Source organism: Hipposideros armiger, unplaced genomic scaffold (assembly GCF_001890085.2).
Source record: "Hipposideros armiger isolate ML-2016 unplaced genomic scaffold, ASM189008v1 scaffold_216, whole genome shotgun sequence".
Classification (NCBI taxonomy): Eukaryota; Metazoa; Chordata; class Mammalia; order Chiroptera; family Hipposideridae; genus Hipposideros; species Hipposideros armiger.
The window spans coordinates 1,032,132-1,048,230 of record NW_017731566.1 but is presented as its reverse complement, the minus strand read 5'-3'; the positions used below and the strand labels follow the sequence as shown (position 1 = coordinate 1,048,230).

General features: G+C 42.7%; 1 protein-coding gene across 1 annotated transcript in view; it reads right to left on the bottom strand.

Annotated features, from left to right (window-relative positions):
- The window catches only part of ADAM12 (ADAM metallopeptidase domain 12), a 309,331-nt gene that overhangs the window by 232,947 nt on the left and 60,285 nt on the right, over positions 1-16,099 (bottom strand). The window contains exon 3 of the mRNA XM_019654224.1: positions 1,317-1,390. Within this exon, the coding sequence (XP_019509769.1) occupies positions 1,317-1,390 (74 nt within the window). The remainder of the gene's footprint in view (positions 1-1,316; positions 1,391-16,099) is intronic.

The window sequence follows — 16,099 nt, the reverse complement described above, 5'->3', positions numbered from 1 at the left end:
CCAACAGCCCAACAACAGGAAGGACACTTCCCAAATCCAACTGCCAATCCTAAAACCCAACTGAGGAAACATACCACCACCAAGAGCCTTATTTTCTTTTGACCTTTCAGAGAATACCTAGTTTTTCTCCACGGATATATTTTCAAAACCACATACAAACAGCAATATACAAAAATTAAAATGTCCAATGTCCCACAATATTCTTACATGAAAAATAAAAAAGAGCATGAAAATATTTGCATAAGCAACGTACAGGTTTCTGTTCAGCTCTCTGATTATCCAAGATGTGTTAAGATCATCAAGTCACAAGGGAAGTTAAAAACACATTTACTGCTCACAAAAGCCCAATGGTGAGGGGTAAACATGTAAGAAATACCGAGAGGCAGGTTTTTGTGACTAGATATCTCTGGTGGAACTCATTCCAGTGAAGCTGTCATTTCAGAAAAAAGAAAAAGAAAGAAAAGGAAAGAAAAGAAACAGAAACAGAAACAAACAAAAGAAGTCCCAGCACTTCACTGATAGGTGAGGCATGGAACCAGTAGCGTTGGGAGAATGAAGGTGGACTTGAGAACTTGATATGTAGCTTTCAGTGCAGGTTGCTTATTAGGACAGCTCAGTTCTTTTCTGGTACTAATCAAACAGAGTGGCGAGGGGTCCTTTAGATCTGAGGGAGCCATGGGGACAGCCACACAGTATAAAGGATGACAAGAATATGAGTCGTTCTTACTTATGCCCTGAAGCACACGAGTCTTCTACCAGGAAGGCATACAAAATATGTAACAATAAGAAACAAACATGATGCCATTTTCGGGAAATGTATATAGCCTTGCAAAGAAAGGGCCAACGTTTTAAATAAAAAGATAAATACTTTATACCACTGGAGACAAACTTGGGAAGATAAAATAAACTCTTGGTATTTCTCAGGGAAAAAAAGCAGCTCTCTCCATTTGAAGCTGTTTCTCCTTGTATAACCCGGGAACTGCCAAAAGTCAAATAATTAGGGAACACAGTTATGTGAACAGAACAGAGAATGCTTAAATGCTGTCCTTCAAAAATTGGGCTCTGAAAAGAAGAAACATCAGAGCGATGAGAAAAACCTGCTGAGTTATGGAGTTCTGTTTTGGAGTGATGGAATTTTTTATTTTTCCATTGGATCCCTGTTTGAAGTGAATTCCAGCCTCAACTCCCTATCTGCATTACGACTCCGTGTATTTGCTTGTTTCTTGAAATGCCAGCATAAATCACACAGCACTTTTCAGTCCACAATGTCTTAACTTTCCTCTATCGTGCAATCAACAGGAATTAACGTGACTTACCCGTTTCTCTCCAGATTTATGGTCAGTTCTTTGCTTTCCAGTTGTATTTGAAAATTCAACACTTCTGGATGATTCTGAAAGAAAAACAAGAAAAGTCAGTCGAAAACAATTTCACTTCGATTCACCAGTCTCTGACTCTGCTCTACAGGCATATTTCGTGGAGGGAGAGAAAAAGACATTTTCTCTTGGGGACCATGCTGAGACCCCAAGTCCAGAACACCGAGACAAGTCTGGGAAATGCGCCGCCTCATGGATGGCGCTGGCATGGCCACGGCCTCTGCCTCTTCTTCCTGTGGCCACACACCTGGGGAACCCTTCTTGACACTACCCCCCTTTTCCCATAATCAACTCCTTCCTCAGTTTCCCTGTCTCAATAAAGGGCACCTTCCTTTCTCCAAATGCTCATGCCAGAAATCAGAGGGCCTCCTTGAAGCCCCCCTTCCCCTCCAGCTCCGTCTAATCCATGAAAAGGTCCTGGTGCCGTGCCCTCCGAACTACAACTCCCAGTGGCCAGGTCCCATCTGAGCATCCGGCTCCAGCTCAGGCCTCAGTCGTCTCTCACCTGGACTGTTGCAACACCCTTCTAACCTGGGCCCCTCCAGATCTACCTTCTCTTTCCCCCCATTCATTCTCCAATGGTCGTGGAGGGATATCTTTAAAAACATCCCCTCATCAACCCACTGCTGCTTATAACGAGCCCACCCTGGCATTGCACTGAATGATAAGATGCCATGGGCTGGTCCTTGCCTCTTTCCACCCCCACACGACTTTCTCGCTCACCTGGTTCTAGCCACACTGGCCTTGCCAGCTCCTCACGCTCCTCTGCAGCTCTGAGGCTTTGCACATGCCATTCCCTCTACTTGCAAGGCTTTCTTTCCAACGCTTGTACTCTGTATCAGCTTTAATGTCCAAATTCAAAGAAGCCTCACCTCACTGCCCAATCTAACTGTAACCCCGCCTCTCGCCAGGCGTTCTTTCTTCCGGTCTCCTGTCCTTTTCCTCGTTGTGAGGAAAAACTTCCTTCGTACTTGTAATAATTCAGTCTGTTCGTTTGTGGGTCCACTTGCTCAGTATGTCCATGGAAGTGCCAGACGAATAACTGAAGCTCAATTAGTATTTGGTGAATGAAGGAATGAATGAATCAGGTAAACAGCTTGATGAAATGCTTCTCCCTCTGGCTAGGCAGAGGCTCCCTCCTTCTCATCGCCCCTGGGCCCCAGGACACCCTAGTCCGTGTGTGCCCCTCTGTTAGTGGGGAGCAAGGAACTACATTCTCACCCTGCCCTAAGAACATTCCCCTGTGGCAATGTCCCTTAACCCACATCCCCCCCCCCCCCCCCCGTGGCCTGCAACCTACCCCTGGTGGCCAAACAGGCCACACTCCCTCCTGCTGAGCCCAATGATTCAGAGTCCTCACTCAAGACACGAAATAGCTGCAGGACCCTTTCATTCCCCGCAAGATGTGAGCTACTTTAAACATTAACATTTGCACCAATTCCACATAAAGTCCCTACAGGGGCAGTTAGAACATTCGGATGTCAACATCTTTCAAAGGAATACAGTTTCCCCCTGGGAGGCAAAAAGACCTTTATCTGTGTATTTTAGTTGAGATCTGAATGGTACAGGAGCAATCAATGGAGAAGGAGAACAGAGAGCTATTTTAATTCAAAAGCACTAATTGCGTTAGATTTCTTAATTTAAAAGCGTGGATTCATTCCATTTTCTTTTGATTTTTATACATTGGAGATAATGAACCAGGGCTGGTTAAATACAGCAATCCTTTTCTTAAAAATGATTGATTGATTACCCTAATGGAACTCTGTCTTTTACTGAATGCTCAAAGAACTGTATTTGCTGAATAAATCAATTAAACGCTAATCAATAGGCCGGTAATGTTTTGGCAGTCGTTGCACTTCTATTTTTTTAATTGGAAAAAAGACATCCAAAGAGTATACAAAATGTATTAAGCACAATTTAAAAAACAACAATAAAATAATCATCAGGGCTCCCAGCTGAAAAATCAAAATATTACCAGAATCTTCGAAGGCCCTGCCTTAGTTAGCTCTGGCTGCCATAACAAATTAGCATAGACTGGGTAGCTTAAGCAACAGAAATTTACTTTCGCACCGTTCTAGAAGCTAGAAATCCAAGATCAAGATCTGGTTTCTTATGAGGTCTCTCTCCCTGTAAGTTCCTCACAGGATGAGCAAGGCCAGCCTCCCCCAGATGGTTTGCTCAGGCAGGTCTGCAGAGGAAGGCTCCAGCCAGGGTCCCCTGTCGCTGGGACCCTCGCGTGCCCTGTGCTCTCTCTGAGGACTCCCACAGGGGACTTGGCCAGCACATCCTCCGTAACCGGAAGTGTAAACAGATGTAAAGAAAGCAACCGATGGATAAGCTACGGTTTGTTTTTCGTTCTCCATGCTGTGCTGCCCCACTTTCATTTGTGTAATTGGGACCTCAGCCAAATTGGAATTTAAATTCTTTCACCCGTGATGGGTGCAAAATAGGTCAAGTCAGTGAATGTGTTTTTCCATGGATGCAGTGATGTTTACGACTGCTCTCTGATGGGCAGAAACATATGCAGCAGCAACTTCTTGGTGTTTCTAGCTCCTGAATGGATAGCCAATTTTCAGTGACTTCAAGAACTCTGAACTTGATCATGCAGTTGAAGTACGGTGGCAGGGAGCCAGCAGAAGGGAGGGAATTGCATTGAAAGAATAAAATGTGGGGGTGATATCCAAGTCCACTCCCATCACAACTTCTAGGTTACTCCTTCAAAGACAATGGTCAGTTTGGAGCCAACGCCCTTGAATTCAGCTATTGATACTGGAAGCTCAGAGGGACCTAATATTTCAAGCAGAACAATATTAAAATATTGCCTTCAAGGGCCTCGGAAATAACTTGACCCCTCTCGGCACTGAATAAATGCCTCAGATTGCAGGTCTGGCATTCAAGGAGCATGAGGGGGCCATGTATTGCTATGAATGAATACGTAGAGGCAATCTTGATTGTCACTTTAATGTTAGTGGGCTAGTTTCACAGCTGGAAAGATACATGCACAAAAGAGGACAATACTGAATTAGCTGCAGAATAACCCAGTAAGGAATGAAGGCATTGTAACACCATAATGGGGTGTCCCCAGCTTGGGGCCCTTTTGTTATTACATGAATGATGATAATGCTTATTCATAAGTTATGGATAATTTTTTCTGATGGAAATTGGTACATAGGAACCTTAGGTAAAAAGCCTTTGAAATACACATGAGGCCGTTTTTAAGGACTTTTTGTGTTAAAACGTTGGATTACTTTTAGTAATCCTTTAGTAATCTTACTGTATCGCTGTGGCATGATGCAATCACAGATTTCAGCCCCCTTCTCACTTCCCACCGTGGAAAGGCACCACGCTTCAGTCATCTGGCCCCTAATGGATGTCAGTGTCAATGCTACTGTCCCACCATGAAACAGGGCTCGTGATGCGGAATGTCGTGTGAAGAAGGCCTTGGAGGTGCCAGGACCCAGATATCTTTTCCCACCCTGAAACTACCTCCGGCAGCCCGGGAGAAGGTCAGGGAGCCTGACTGGCTTCTAGGGGCTTCCTGAGTTGGAAGTCTGCAAATATGTAACAATTTCTCCTCCTTTGATTGCCAAGGAACAATGATGCTAAATCAGAAAGAACTATTTCATGTCCCTCTAGAAACGTAGTGTTTTCCCATTTGGGAAGCTGTACGCTGAGAGGGGGCTTAGGTGAGCTCTGTCCACAGACTGGCTGGATGTTACCACTCAGGCCAGGGGACTGCCCGTCAGCCATTTAACTCTGCTGGGCCTCAGTTTCCTGTCTATCAGTGTGGTTGGGAGACTAATGGGCCCCCAGAGATGTTCTTATGTGAATCCCTGGAACCTGTGAATTTGTTGGCTTACTTACTTAGGAAAAGGGAATGATGGGCCCATTGTAATCACGAGGGTCCTTACGAGCAGAGACCCCTTCATTACTGGGGTCAGAGATATGTGACACGAGAAGAACTTGACCCATTTTACTTCCTTTGAAGATGGAGCAAGGGAGCCATGAGCCAAGGCACGGGGTGGCCTCTAGGAGCTGAGAATGGCCCTCAATTTACAGCCAGCAAGAACAGAGGGACGTTGGCCTTACAAACTTAAAGAGCTAAAATTCTGCCAAAATCTCAAAGGAGCAAGAAAGAGATCCCTCCCTAATGCCTCCACCAGAACAGGCCACCCTGCGAGCACCTTGATTTTAACCCGGTGAGATCTGAAGCAGAGAATCCAACTGAGTCACTGGACTTCTGACCTTCAGAATGGAGAGATAATAAACGGGTATTGTTTTAAGCCACTTAAGTGATGGCAGTTTGTTAAGCAGCGATATAAAACTGATATCATCAGAAACATTGCTGTGAGAGCCCAAAGGCAAAACGTGTTTGGAAACCACCGTGTGTGATAAAATGAAAATGCATGTTTATTACAGAAATCCAAATGAAACTGCTACTTCACAGCATGACAGTGACAAAATACCACTTCACTTATTATTTATTGTTATTTATCCAAATTGCAACTCTTCTGTGTTTTTTTTGTATGTAGATCTAAATGAGCATTATAAATGAGGTGGTGTTTTTTAAAGCTTACAAGTTTTCCCCCCAAAATATTATACACTAATTGGAGACCTATTTATGACTCAGGCACAGGGCCACTTCCTGGGGAGATGTCTGAAAGCAATGCAGCTCTTCCCTTGTTTTATATGGAAAGAAAATCTTACCCTTATATGACGAGTATTGAATATCGTAGAAGGGAATAGAAAGTTCTGAAAGATCCATGAGGCTACAGCACAAAATATGTGAATGTACTTCATTCTGAGTGAAATATTTTAAAGGTAATACGTTGTAAGATGTGCTTACTGGTATAATTAGGGACATTATAATATAAGAAAATGGCGCAGAGTGTTGCTTGTTGGAACGACTTGCCTAGTCTGACAGGACATAGCCTTAGAAAGCATGCACTGTGTTTATTAACAAGAAAGCTTGGTTTCCAATTCAAAGTTCATTTATCTAACGAATCTGATGTCTGGAAATATTCATGTACCATTTTTTTTGCTACAACACCATTTAAAAACTGTCAGTCAGGGGTAGTTAATAGTTTAAGTTGTGACTTTATTTGCATGCAAGCTGTCATCTAGAAAGAATGTCCCATTGTGTTGGCTAGGGGCCATTTATAAAGCATCCCTGTAATCTCTTTCAAACATTAGCAGAATATAAGAAGCCCTTTAAGAAGTAATCCTGCTATCGATCACAGAAGCACCGCCAAGCCATTGTGTACTTGTGGAAGCCTAGGTAAACAAGTTTTTGTATTACCAACAGTCTCACAGCTAATTGCTAACTTTTTATAAAACACACTTTAACTGCTCAATGAAATCTCATGCTAAAAGTCTCGCAGAGATCTTTGAGAATTCACATTTCACAACTTCAGACAAAAATTGGATATGACTGTTGCCAGCTTTTCCCATCGCTTGCCTGTCGTGCTGTTTCTTGGGGGTGTTTGGGCCTCAGAATCAGGAGAGAGAGCAGGAAGAAGAGGGGGGGTGTTCCACCCAGTTAGGAGAATGGCCCGCATAGAACTGGGGTTCAGGCCCAGAGGCAGCCCTGCCACCAAGGGTACAAGAAGAGCAAGTCAAGAATTTTGAGTGACCTGTGGGAGCCACCTTACAGACCCCCACTTTACGGGGCTTACAGGACTTTGCACCCCTTGAGGATACAGTTTTCCATCTTCAACCTAGTTTGACTCTGGGACAAAGAGGTCCTCAGTTGGTATACTTAGCTGAATGAAAACTTGAGTACAATTCTCTTCCTGTTAAAATATTAGTTATAATCTAGGGACAACCAGTCATAAGTCCAGTGACACCAAAAACTGTGTCCTTTATCTAAGAGACCCCAATTCCAAATCTCCAGCCTAATGTGTGTGATACAATCACCCCACCAGTACCTTCTTCATCCTCTGTCCTCTGGGGTTTCTCCGGAATTCTTTTGTGAATGAAAAAGGGGCCACACACTAAACCTGACAAACTCAGGGGAGGCCCACATGGCAGGCCTTATAAACTCAGAAACCGAAGGTAACCACATAGGATGGTCTGAACATAAAAATCCCTACCTAAAAGCGGGTCATGGCGGGTAGTCACATCCTTGGCCTGTAGCTTCCTTCATAAAGGTCAATCTTTGCCTTAAGTGAGCCTGTCTATTGTTTTTGTGCATCTAGGATAACATACCTTTGAAATGTCACAGTAATTTTATTTTCCATGCCCCTCAGGGCACACCCACTGCCCCAGGACCGAGAGCACAGAACCCCTCAGTTACTTATTCCCCAAATGACATTGCTGTGTGCTATCAATGCTAACTGTTAACTGTCCTGTACCCACCCGCGTAAGAGAAGTGTGTGTCTGTCCATGTTACTTTTTATCCAATCCCAGAGATTTCCCCACTTTGCTTTCTCCCACCCCCTTAATCTGCTACCCATGGATTTCATGTAACCCTTCTCCTTTGATTCTAATGTATAAAATAAGCTGCAAAACTGCCATTTGCCAGGGCATTTTCTCAATCTGTTAAGAATTTGCTTCCCGGCGACTGTCGTCAGTTTTGCTCAAATAAATTCATAACAAATGTGAAAAATATTCTCAAACTTGAGCGAGCATCAAAATCACCCAGAGAGCTGTTGAAACACAGATCAGAGGACCCATCATAGCGTTTCTTATTCAGTGGATCTGGGATGGGCCTGGGCATCTGCCTTGCTAACAAGTTCCCAGGTAATGCTGACGCTGGTCTGGGGACCACATTTTCAAGAACCATGGTGGGTAGACCAAGCTGCTCAGGGTGGCAGTTCAGGAGGTTCATTCAGCCTGCAGCTGTCATTGGTTTGGTCCTAAGTGTGTGCCACCAAGTGTTCCCAATTTGATTTAGTTGCTAACATCTAAGTGTTAGGGGAATCCTCAGACAAATCTGGATGCACAGCTGGTTGGAGGGCAACTATATCAGACAAATGGAAATATATCAGACCCAGGCTTGCCCTTCTGGTGGCAACAATTGTCTAAAACAGAATTAAAGCTGCCAGGCCTCCCAGCCCAATGGTGCCCTAGGGTACCTGCATATGGAGGCCAAGGGGCAAAGGTCATCTATCACCTTATGCCTGGCCAGCCTCACTTGTTTGCAGCACCAGCCCGGCCCCTGGCAGCATCTGAATTCACAATCTCTGGTCTAAAGTCAAGTAGGAGGAAAGCAAATAGGGTGATTATAGATATGACGGAAGTAGAGGAGCATCCTTTCCTTCATGTGACACTTCTACTTCCTGAATTACTTCCTCGCCATCTCCTAAGGGCCCCTGAGATGCTCCCTGACCTTCAAGGCCCACCCGATAGCTCAGGTAGAGCTCACCTGTCCTCTCTCGGCACTTAAACCGCACCTCCACTCCCTGCCTGGAGCGCAGATATTGTTGTCCATGGCTGTGTGCTCACCACAAGCTCCTTGAAACCTAGGCCAACATTGAGAATTCATCATGATGTCTTAGGCGCTGCTTTCTTGTACAACCAAAGCACAAAATTAATGCTTATTGATTTGATGAACTTGATCAATACCTTATAAAATATTGCTCATTCATTCCCTTATCTAATAGTGCATGCTTCACACAGAGACTGTGATCAGTGCAAGCCCTCTATCCTGCTAATTAATCTTGACCTTTGCCAAAAAGCTCAAAGTCATGAAAATATCTTATTATACTGAACAAAGGAATACACTAGCTACTTTGTTACTGTATTGACAAAGTTAGGTATTTAAATTCACCCTTAATACAATTTTCAGACCAAAATAATACATCTAGTCCTTGCTGAGAATGAGGCTGGAATGATCACAAATGTCTATTTTGCGCCTTCCTGGATTAGCCCACCGTGAACTAAACCAAAAGAGCATCAATGAGATAGCACTTCAAAGGCTACTGTGGAGTCTGTAGTAGAATTTCTACCAGGACCACACTGGCTGACTCCAAGTGGACACAATAGATGAAGTTCATGGTCACTGCAGTGCCTTCATTTCCTTCACCAGGGCTGTCCATGGCTTTGCCTGTGGGAGGACAGCCAGGCGTGCTCAGGGATCCCTCCCTGTCCTGCTGGGAAGAGGAAAGAGTGACTCCATCCCATGAGTGACCTTACCACACGGATGCATGACCAGACAAATAATCAATTTAACTGGACCTTAAAACTAAGTAATGTTGACTTGACAAAAGGCAGACCAGAGGAAGAAGAGGCAAGAAAAATGCAGCACGCGGGCATGAATAACTCATCGCTGGCCAACCAGATGGTTAACCGATGAAAACCCAAATCCCATTATTTTCTAGAGAGAGAATGTCATGCAACGACACCCGAAGTCCTGCTGAAAAATCTTTTATTTGCAACAATTTCAAAGAGAATACTTCAGGAAGATTTCAGATGAGTAAGTAGCTAGAAGACACTTCATATAAAAAAAAAATTGTCTCTGCATGGGTTCGTGTGTATGAATTTTTCTTAAGCATAGAACAGGATCTAAAGGTGCACTGAAATAAGGAAATATAAAAATGATTGCATGGTCATCAAATTTACATTAAAAGTTTCCTTGCTAATTCTTTATAAATAAAAATTCGGGCCCAGTGGAAGATAAAAGAGGTGATCAGTTAAGCCCATCAGGAGGTTTATGCTAAACTGGAACTCATTTCTTTATTATAACCTCTCTCCCTCCCCCCAAATAAATTAGAATCACGCAAACATAGGGTCAAATCTAAGCTCCATGAGTCACTACCTCTGTGACTTAGTGATTGTCAGCCTCCCCGAGGTCCCGTTTCCTCACTTGTAAATCACAGTAATACCAGCTGGGAGGATGAAATGACCTGGTTTATATCAATAGTTGGACAGGGCCAGCATGTCGGAAGCCCTTGATGTGACTGACAGACAGGAAGGACTATTCCACACTGCCCTTTCTATTGATCACACATCTGTTCCTTTGTCTCAGAATATGTTTTACCCTCCAATCCAGCAAAACAGCCCCATTCTTTCAATCTAGTTCCCATTTTATTACAAACCATAACATCTGATCACAAAAAATACCTATATACACACATATTTATTTCTGTTCTTCTATTGCAGCGGTTCTCAACCTGTGGGTCACGACCCCTTTGGGGGTCGAATGACCCTTTCACAGGGGTCACCGGATACTCGTATGTGGGCGTATCTGCATGTGGGCCTGGAGACGGATAGAGGAGCGGTGTCTCGGTTCCTAAGACCATCGAAAATATGTGTTTTCCGATGGTCTTAGGTGACCCCTGTGAAAGGTTGAGAACCGCTGTTCTATTGGAATTGTTAGGAAAAAAGTTACTCCTAAGGACCTCATCCAAACTATCAATCATAGTTATCTGAATAAAAAGAGAAAAACTAATAAATTCTTCTCAATAATTCTAGGGGAAAAGGAAAAAAAATGTATAAAAAAATTTTAAAAATTTAAAAATAATTCTAGGGGACTCTATCCCTCACCACAAAAATATACACATGCCCTGTCCCCATTCAACATGTATATTTTGTTAATCTTTCCTAGAAGGATACTGTTTGTAAAGCAAAACAAAACAAACACAACCATGGGGTGTGGAGTGGACAGAAGACAAGCCAATCTTTCTTTATCCAACAATAAAAGCTAAATATAAATGTCTGTGATGAAGCATTGAACAACAGGGAAACACACACATACACTCCACGGGTAAACCATGCATCTGCACACCATGTCTGCTAAACCATTCAAGCTCCTGGCAGGTAGCTTTCATGAAAGGCAGTGGCTGAAGAGAACAGCTGGCTCCTATCCATCCCTGTTTGTGGGGACCATCAGGAAATTGTGCCAAAACATTTTTTAAAATAAAATGCTTCATAGGTTCCTTATTTTTAAATATCTTGCTGAAAGAACTACATTTTTTCAAAGTCATGCCACATCACCGGTCCCTCCCCAAAACACACCATTTGTGGGAGCTACACACTCCTGTTCCTTCAACTCTTTTCCAGTCATCATTCTGGGACTCTGCTCGGTGGACCTCAGGTCGATCAGGTTCTTAAAATGCAACTACAGTTGTAATATTTCAGATATGGGTTACCGAATTTAGAGTTTGGTGACACTCCTTACCTTCCCTGATCTGTACCATCAAGGTCTACAAATTCAGTTCAGGAGCATATTAGCTTGTCATCTACTATGATCCCCACTCTTCATCCTATGAACTGCTATTATACATACTGAATTCCCCCATCCTAGACCTGCTTAGCTATTTTTTTAATTGAACTGTAGGCCTTTTCATTTTGCTTATTTATTGATCTTATGAGTTTTGACCTACAGTTCAAACTAATTGAGAACTTTTAAAGCCATGACTCTTTTGGCCAACCTGGTAGCCATCCGGGGCCATGCCAGACTTACTAATGTGCAATATTTTGGTGTTTGTAAGATGTCAAGAAATGGGCACTTTCATGCATAGCTGGTACAACTGTAAATTGGTACAGCCTTCCATGAAGCAATCTGGAAATAGTTATAATATTCTTTAAAAATGTACATATCTTTGATTCGACAATTCCATTCCTAAGAATTCATAAAAAAGAAATAACCAGAAAAGTATGCACATATATAAGGAAGAAAACATTTAGTACAGTTCATATTGAAAAGTCAGAAAATACCTATATGTCCACCCTAGGGGAATGGTTAAAAAAAAAAGACACAGGAGCCACACGATGTATGTTACTGGGTTGTTGGAAAAGTCATGACATGTTTTTGCAATGAAAAACATAGAAAAAATATGTCATGACTTTTCAACAACCCAGTACACAGTCATTAAACTGATGGTACAAGAATAGAGGGGTTCTGCTTCTAGCAATGATAGTCTGAGTAATTTGGATTCACCTTGCCACTGAAAATAGCTGGGAAAGCTGGGAAAATATACAAAAACCCTATTTGAAAGAAATGTAGAGTTTCCAAAGTAATAAAGAATTATAAGATCATGACCCAGGTAGAGAAGGAGACCCAAGCTAGGAACCCAGAATTGGAGGTTAACTTTCCCACCCAAGGCATCTGCAGATGTTAGACGAGGCAGTCGAGAAGCTGAAAACTTCAGCAAAACTTTCATCAGACTCACAGGGCTAAGCAGACAAAACCTGTATAACAGAACCTGCTAAGAAGTGGTACTGATAACACTCCACTCTGGGCTTTGGGTTGGGGTCTCTAAAGGCTACAGTTCAGGAAACAGGGTGAGTGAGAAGTAGACTAGTCCTCACAGGGACTGATGCCAGCTCAGTCCCTGATCACAAGTGCCCCTAGCTTAGGCACCAGCCATATAACATCAATGTCTCAAATGATCTTTAAGATTTTTCATATACAATGTCCGACACTCAAAAAATAACCCAGCATAGGTGGACATGAAGAAGATGAGACTTAAGTGCAGGAGAAACAGGCAATAGGAACTGATCAACAGGAGATCCAGTTAAAGAAACAAACAAAAATAGACTTTAAAATGACTATGTTTAATATGTTCAAGAAATTAAAAAAATAAAAGTTTTAGCAGAAGACTAGCACCATATGAATACTTTAGAACTGGAAAATACAACTCAATAAATAGTTTCAACAGTTTAAACACAACTAAATAGAGAAATAGGGAAATGGAAAATAGATCTGAAGAAAATATAGAGAACTAAAGCATAGTGTGAAGCAATGTGTGAAAATAGAAATTTTCCAAAATTGTCAAAAGAGATCAAGACCCACACTCTAAAATCACCATGAATCCCAAGTACTATAAGTAAAAAGAAAAAACACTCCTGGACCTAACATCGTAAAACTGCTGGAAAATGGAAATGAAGGGGAAAAGGGCACAGTATCTTAAAAGGAGCAACAACTGACAGATGACATCATAGAAAACAATTAAATATACTCTAGTACTCAAAGAAATAATTTCCCCCTAAAATTCTGTATCCCATGAAATATCCTTCAAAATTGAAAGTGAAATAAAGATATTTTCTAACAGACAAAAATTGAGGGCTGGCCGAGTGGCTCAATTGATTAAGAGCTGGCTTGGGAGCACCAGCTCTGAGCAGCACGGCCGCAGTTCGGATCCCACATTAAGGGCCAGTGACGCTGTGCCCTCTACAGCTAAGATGATGAACAATAGCTCGACCTGGAGCTGGGCTGCTGTGAGTCGGGCGAGGGTGTAGGCTGCAGCGGGGCTGCAGTGGGCTGCGATGAGCTACATGAGCGGCTGGCAGCCGGCTAGAGCTGCTGTGAGCCGCAGTGAGTGGCCAACCAATGACCAGTGACCGAATGCCTCACCCGGGAAGAGTGCAATGATCATACCAACATGGGCCAGTGAAGGGAAGTCCTCCACAACTAGACTGAAGAACAAAAGAGCAATTTGTCCACCTGTCTGTTCCCCTTCCTCGATTCCCCAACGCTGTTCCCCTCCCCCAACTCCCCAATAAAATCTTAAAAAAAAAACAAAAAACAAAACTGAGACAACTCATAAGCAACAGGTTGCATTAGAGAAATAAAAGCTTTCCTCAGGCAAGAGAAACATTATCTTTGACAGCTGCTTGGAGATGCAGGAAGGAATGAGGAAACAAGATTAAAATGTGGAAACCTCTAAATGAATATCAAAAGCACGATTTAACAATCATTAGAGAGAGAAGTAAACATAAGTAAATGAATGTGTTTACAGGACTTTAAACACAGCCCATGTCCATTTTCAATGCCTTTATTTTCAATCACATGTTTTCAACTAGAAGAAGGTTCCGTGAGCCCAGACTCTGATGTTCCTACCTGGAACTTCAGTCACTAGAGATATAGTCCAGATTTCTTCTGGCCACACCCATTTCTTCATTTTCACTAATTTATTCAACAAATCTGTTAACCGTTATTATGTGCCAGGCACCATGCAGGGTGCTGGGACCACAGAGATAAAGACACCCACTTTATAGGTGAAGAAGAAAAACCCAGGGAGAGTAATCAACTTGCTCAAGGTCACGTTGCTCATAAGTGGAAGAGGTAGACTCCAGGTCTATTTCCTTCCCATGGATTTTTTACTAAGCAACTCTGACTCCCAATAAAAATAAACACATGAACGGGTGCTCAGCCAGAATTGTTCCATATTATTCTCTTAATGTTTTATTGCCATTACCAATCAGCTTTTTCCTCTCACATCCCCCAACACTGTCGCTCCCTTCACCACCTTCCAAGTAGTCCCTGCAACTCTTCTTCCTATGCTCCATGCCTTTGGAGATAAAATACTGTGAATTCATTTGTGAGATGTGCAACCTTCTATTTCTGAAAATGTCAGCACATAGCATTCTGTAGTTGGAAGAGCCTCACAGGGATTTGCAACCACTGAATGCCACAAATCATACACAGCTGCTGTCCTCTCGTGCTGGCCAAGAGCTGGGGTCAAGGTCAAAGGTAAAGCTCCTAGGTGGCCCAGGAAAGAAAGAAAGGAGATGAACATGCTTCCTCCATCTGCCTGCCCCAACCCCACCTGATGGGACCTGGGTGCTGGTGGCCCCGTGGTGTGCAGAGCAGGGACTGGCAGTGCTGACACCATCAAAGCACCTCTTCCTGCTCCCCACGGCCAAATCCAGGACCTCCAAGCTAAGAGTCTCCCCCCTTGACTGTGGCAGTAACTTCTGCATATATCCGAATTACAATTTCACAACTTGGAGAGAAAAATTATTTCTACAGAGCAATGATCAATCACATGTGTCTACATAATTTATGGTCAAAACATTTTTTGAACAACTGAAGTACTGCTTCAGCATTTCTGCTATTCACATAAGACCCCAATTTTATTTACTGCAGATCTTATTAACAAAGGACTTTACTTTTTTTATTATTATTAGTAGGAAACACAAAAAGCTGACCTGACTGTAGAATAAAATCCTAAATAGAAAAATAACAGCAGCCTTTACTGCGATGTAAAAGTCTGCATAGGCTGGCCATACAATTCTTTTCACACACCCACATGTTAAGTGCTACTCAAATACAAATGTTGCTAGCATATTCTAGGAGATTCCACAACTATATCATGATGGAAAACACAATCTTCTGAGGGAGCTTGAAGGTTTCTGGAAACGGGTCTTTTTGGTTTTGTCTGCTGAATAAAACCAAGTACTCAAAACAAGCAACTATTTCTATAAGTAGGTTGAACTCAGTAATTATCAACCTGAGATGATTCTGCCCACAGGGGACGCATGACAATGTCTCGATAGATTTTTAATTATCCTGACTCGGTGAGGGGTGCCACTGGCATCTAGTGGGTAGAGGCCGGCACGCTGCTAAACACCGGAAGTGCTAAACACCCCACCCTCCCAGCACAGGATTACCCAGTCCAAAATGTGAACAGTTACACAGTTGAGAAACCCTGATTTACAATTTTTCTTCATGAATAACCGTATTTAACCAGATGGTCCATGATTTAATAAGTACTAACAACCACTGGCTTATGAACAGCACTCTTTCTTGTTATTTTATTTATGTATGCAAACAGATGTATTATGTAATTTTTAAGACCACCTTTGAATGGAAGAAAACTCTCCAAAATACAACAACTACAGGCCATCTATGTCAGTGTCAATTTGGTTTCACTCAGTCTCAGGGATGGTGGCACCCTGGAAAAGAGACGAATGTGTATTTAATCTGGGGAGCTTCTCTGGAAGAGATATGTCTTCTGTTCTCATTTAAAGGCAAACCAGGGCATGCGGGTGGGAGGAAA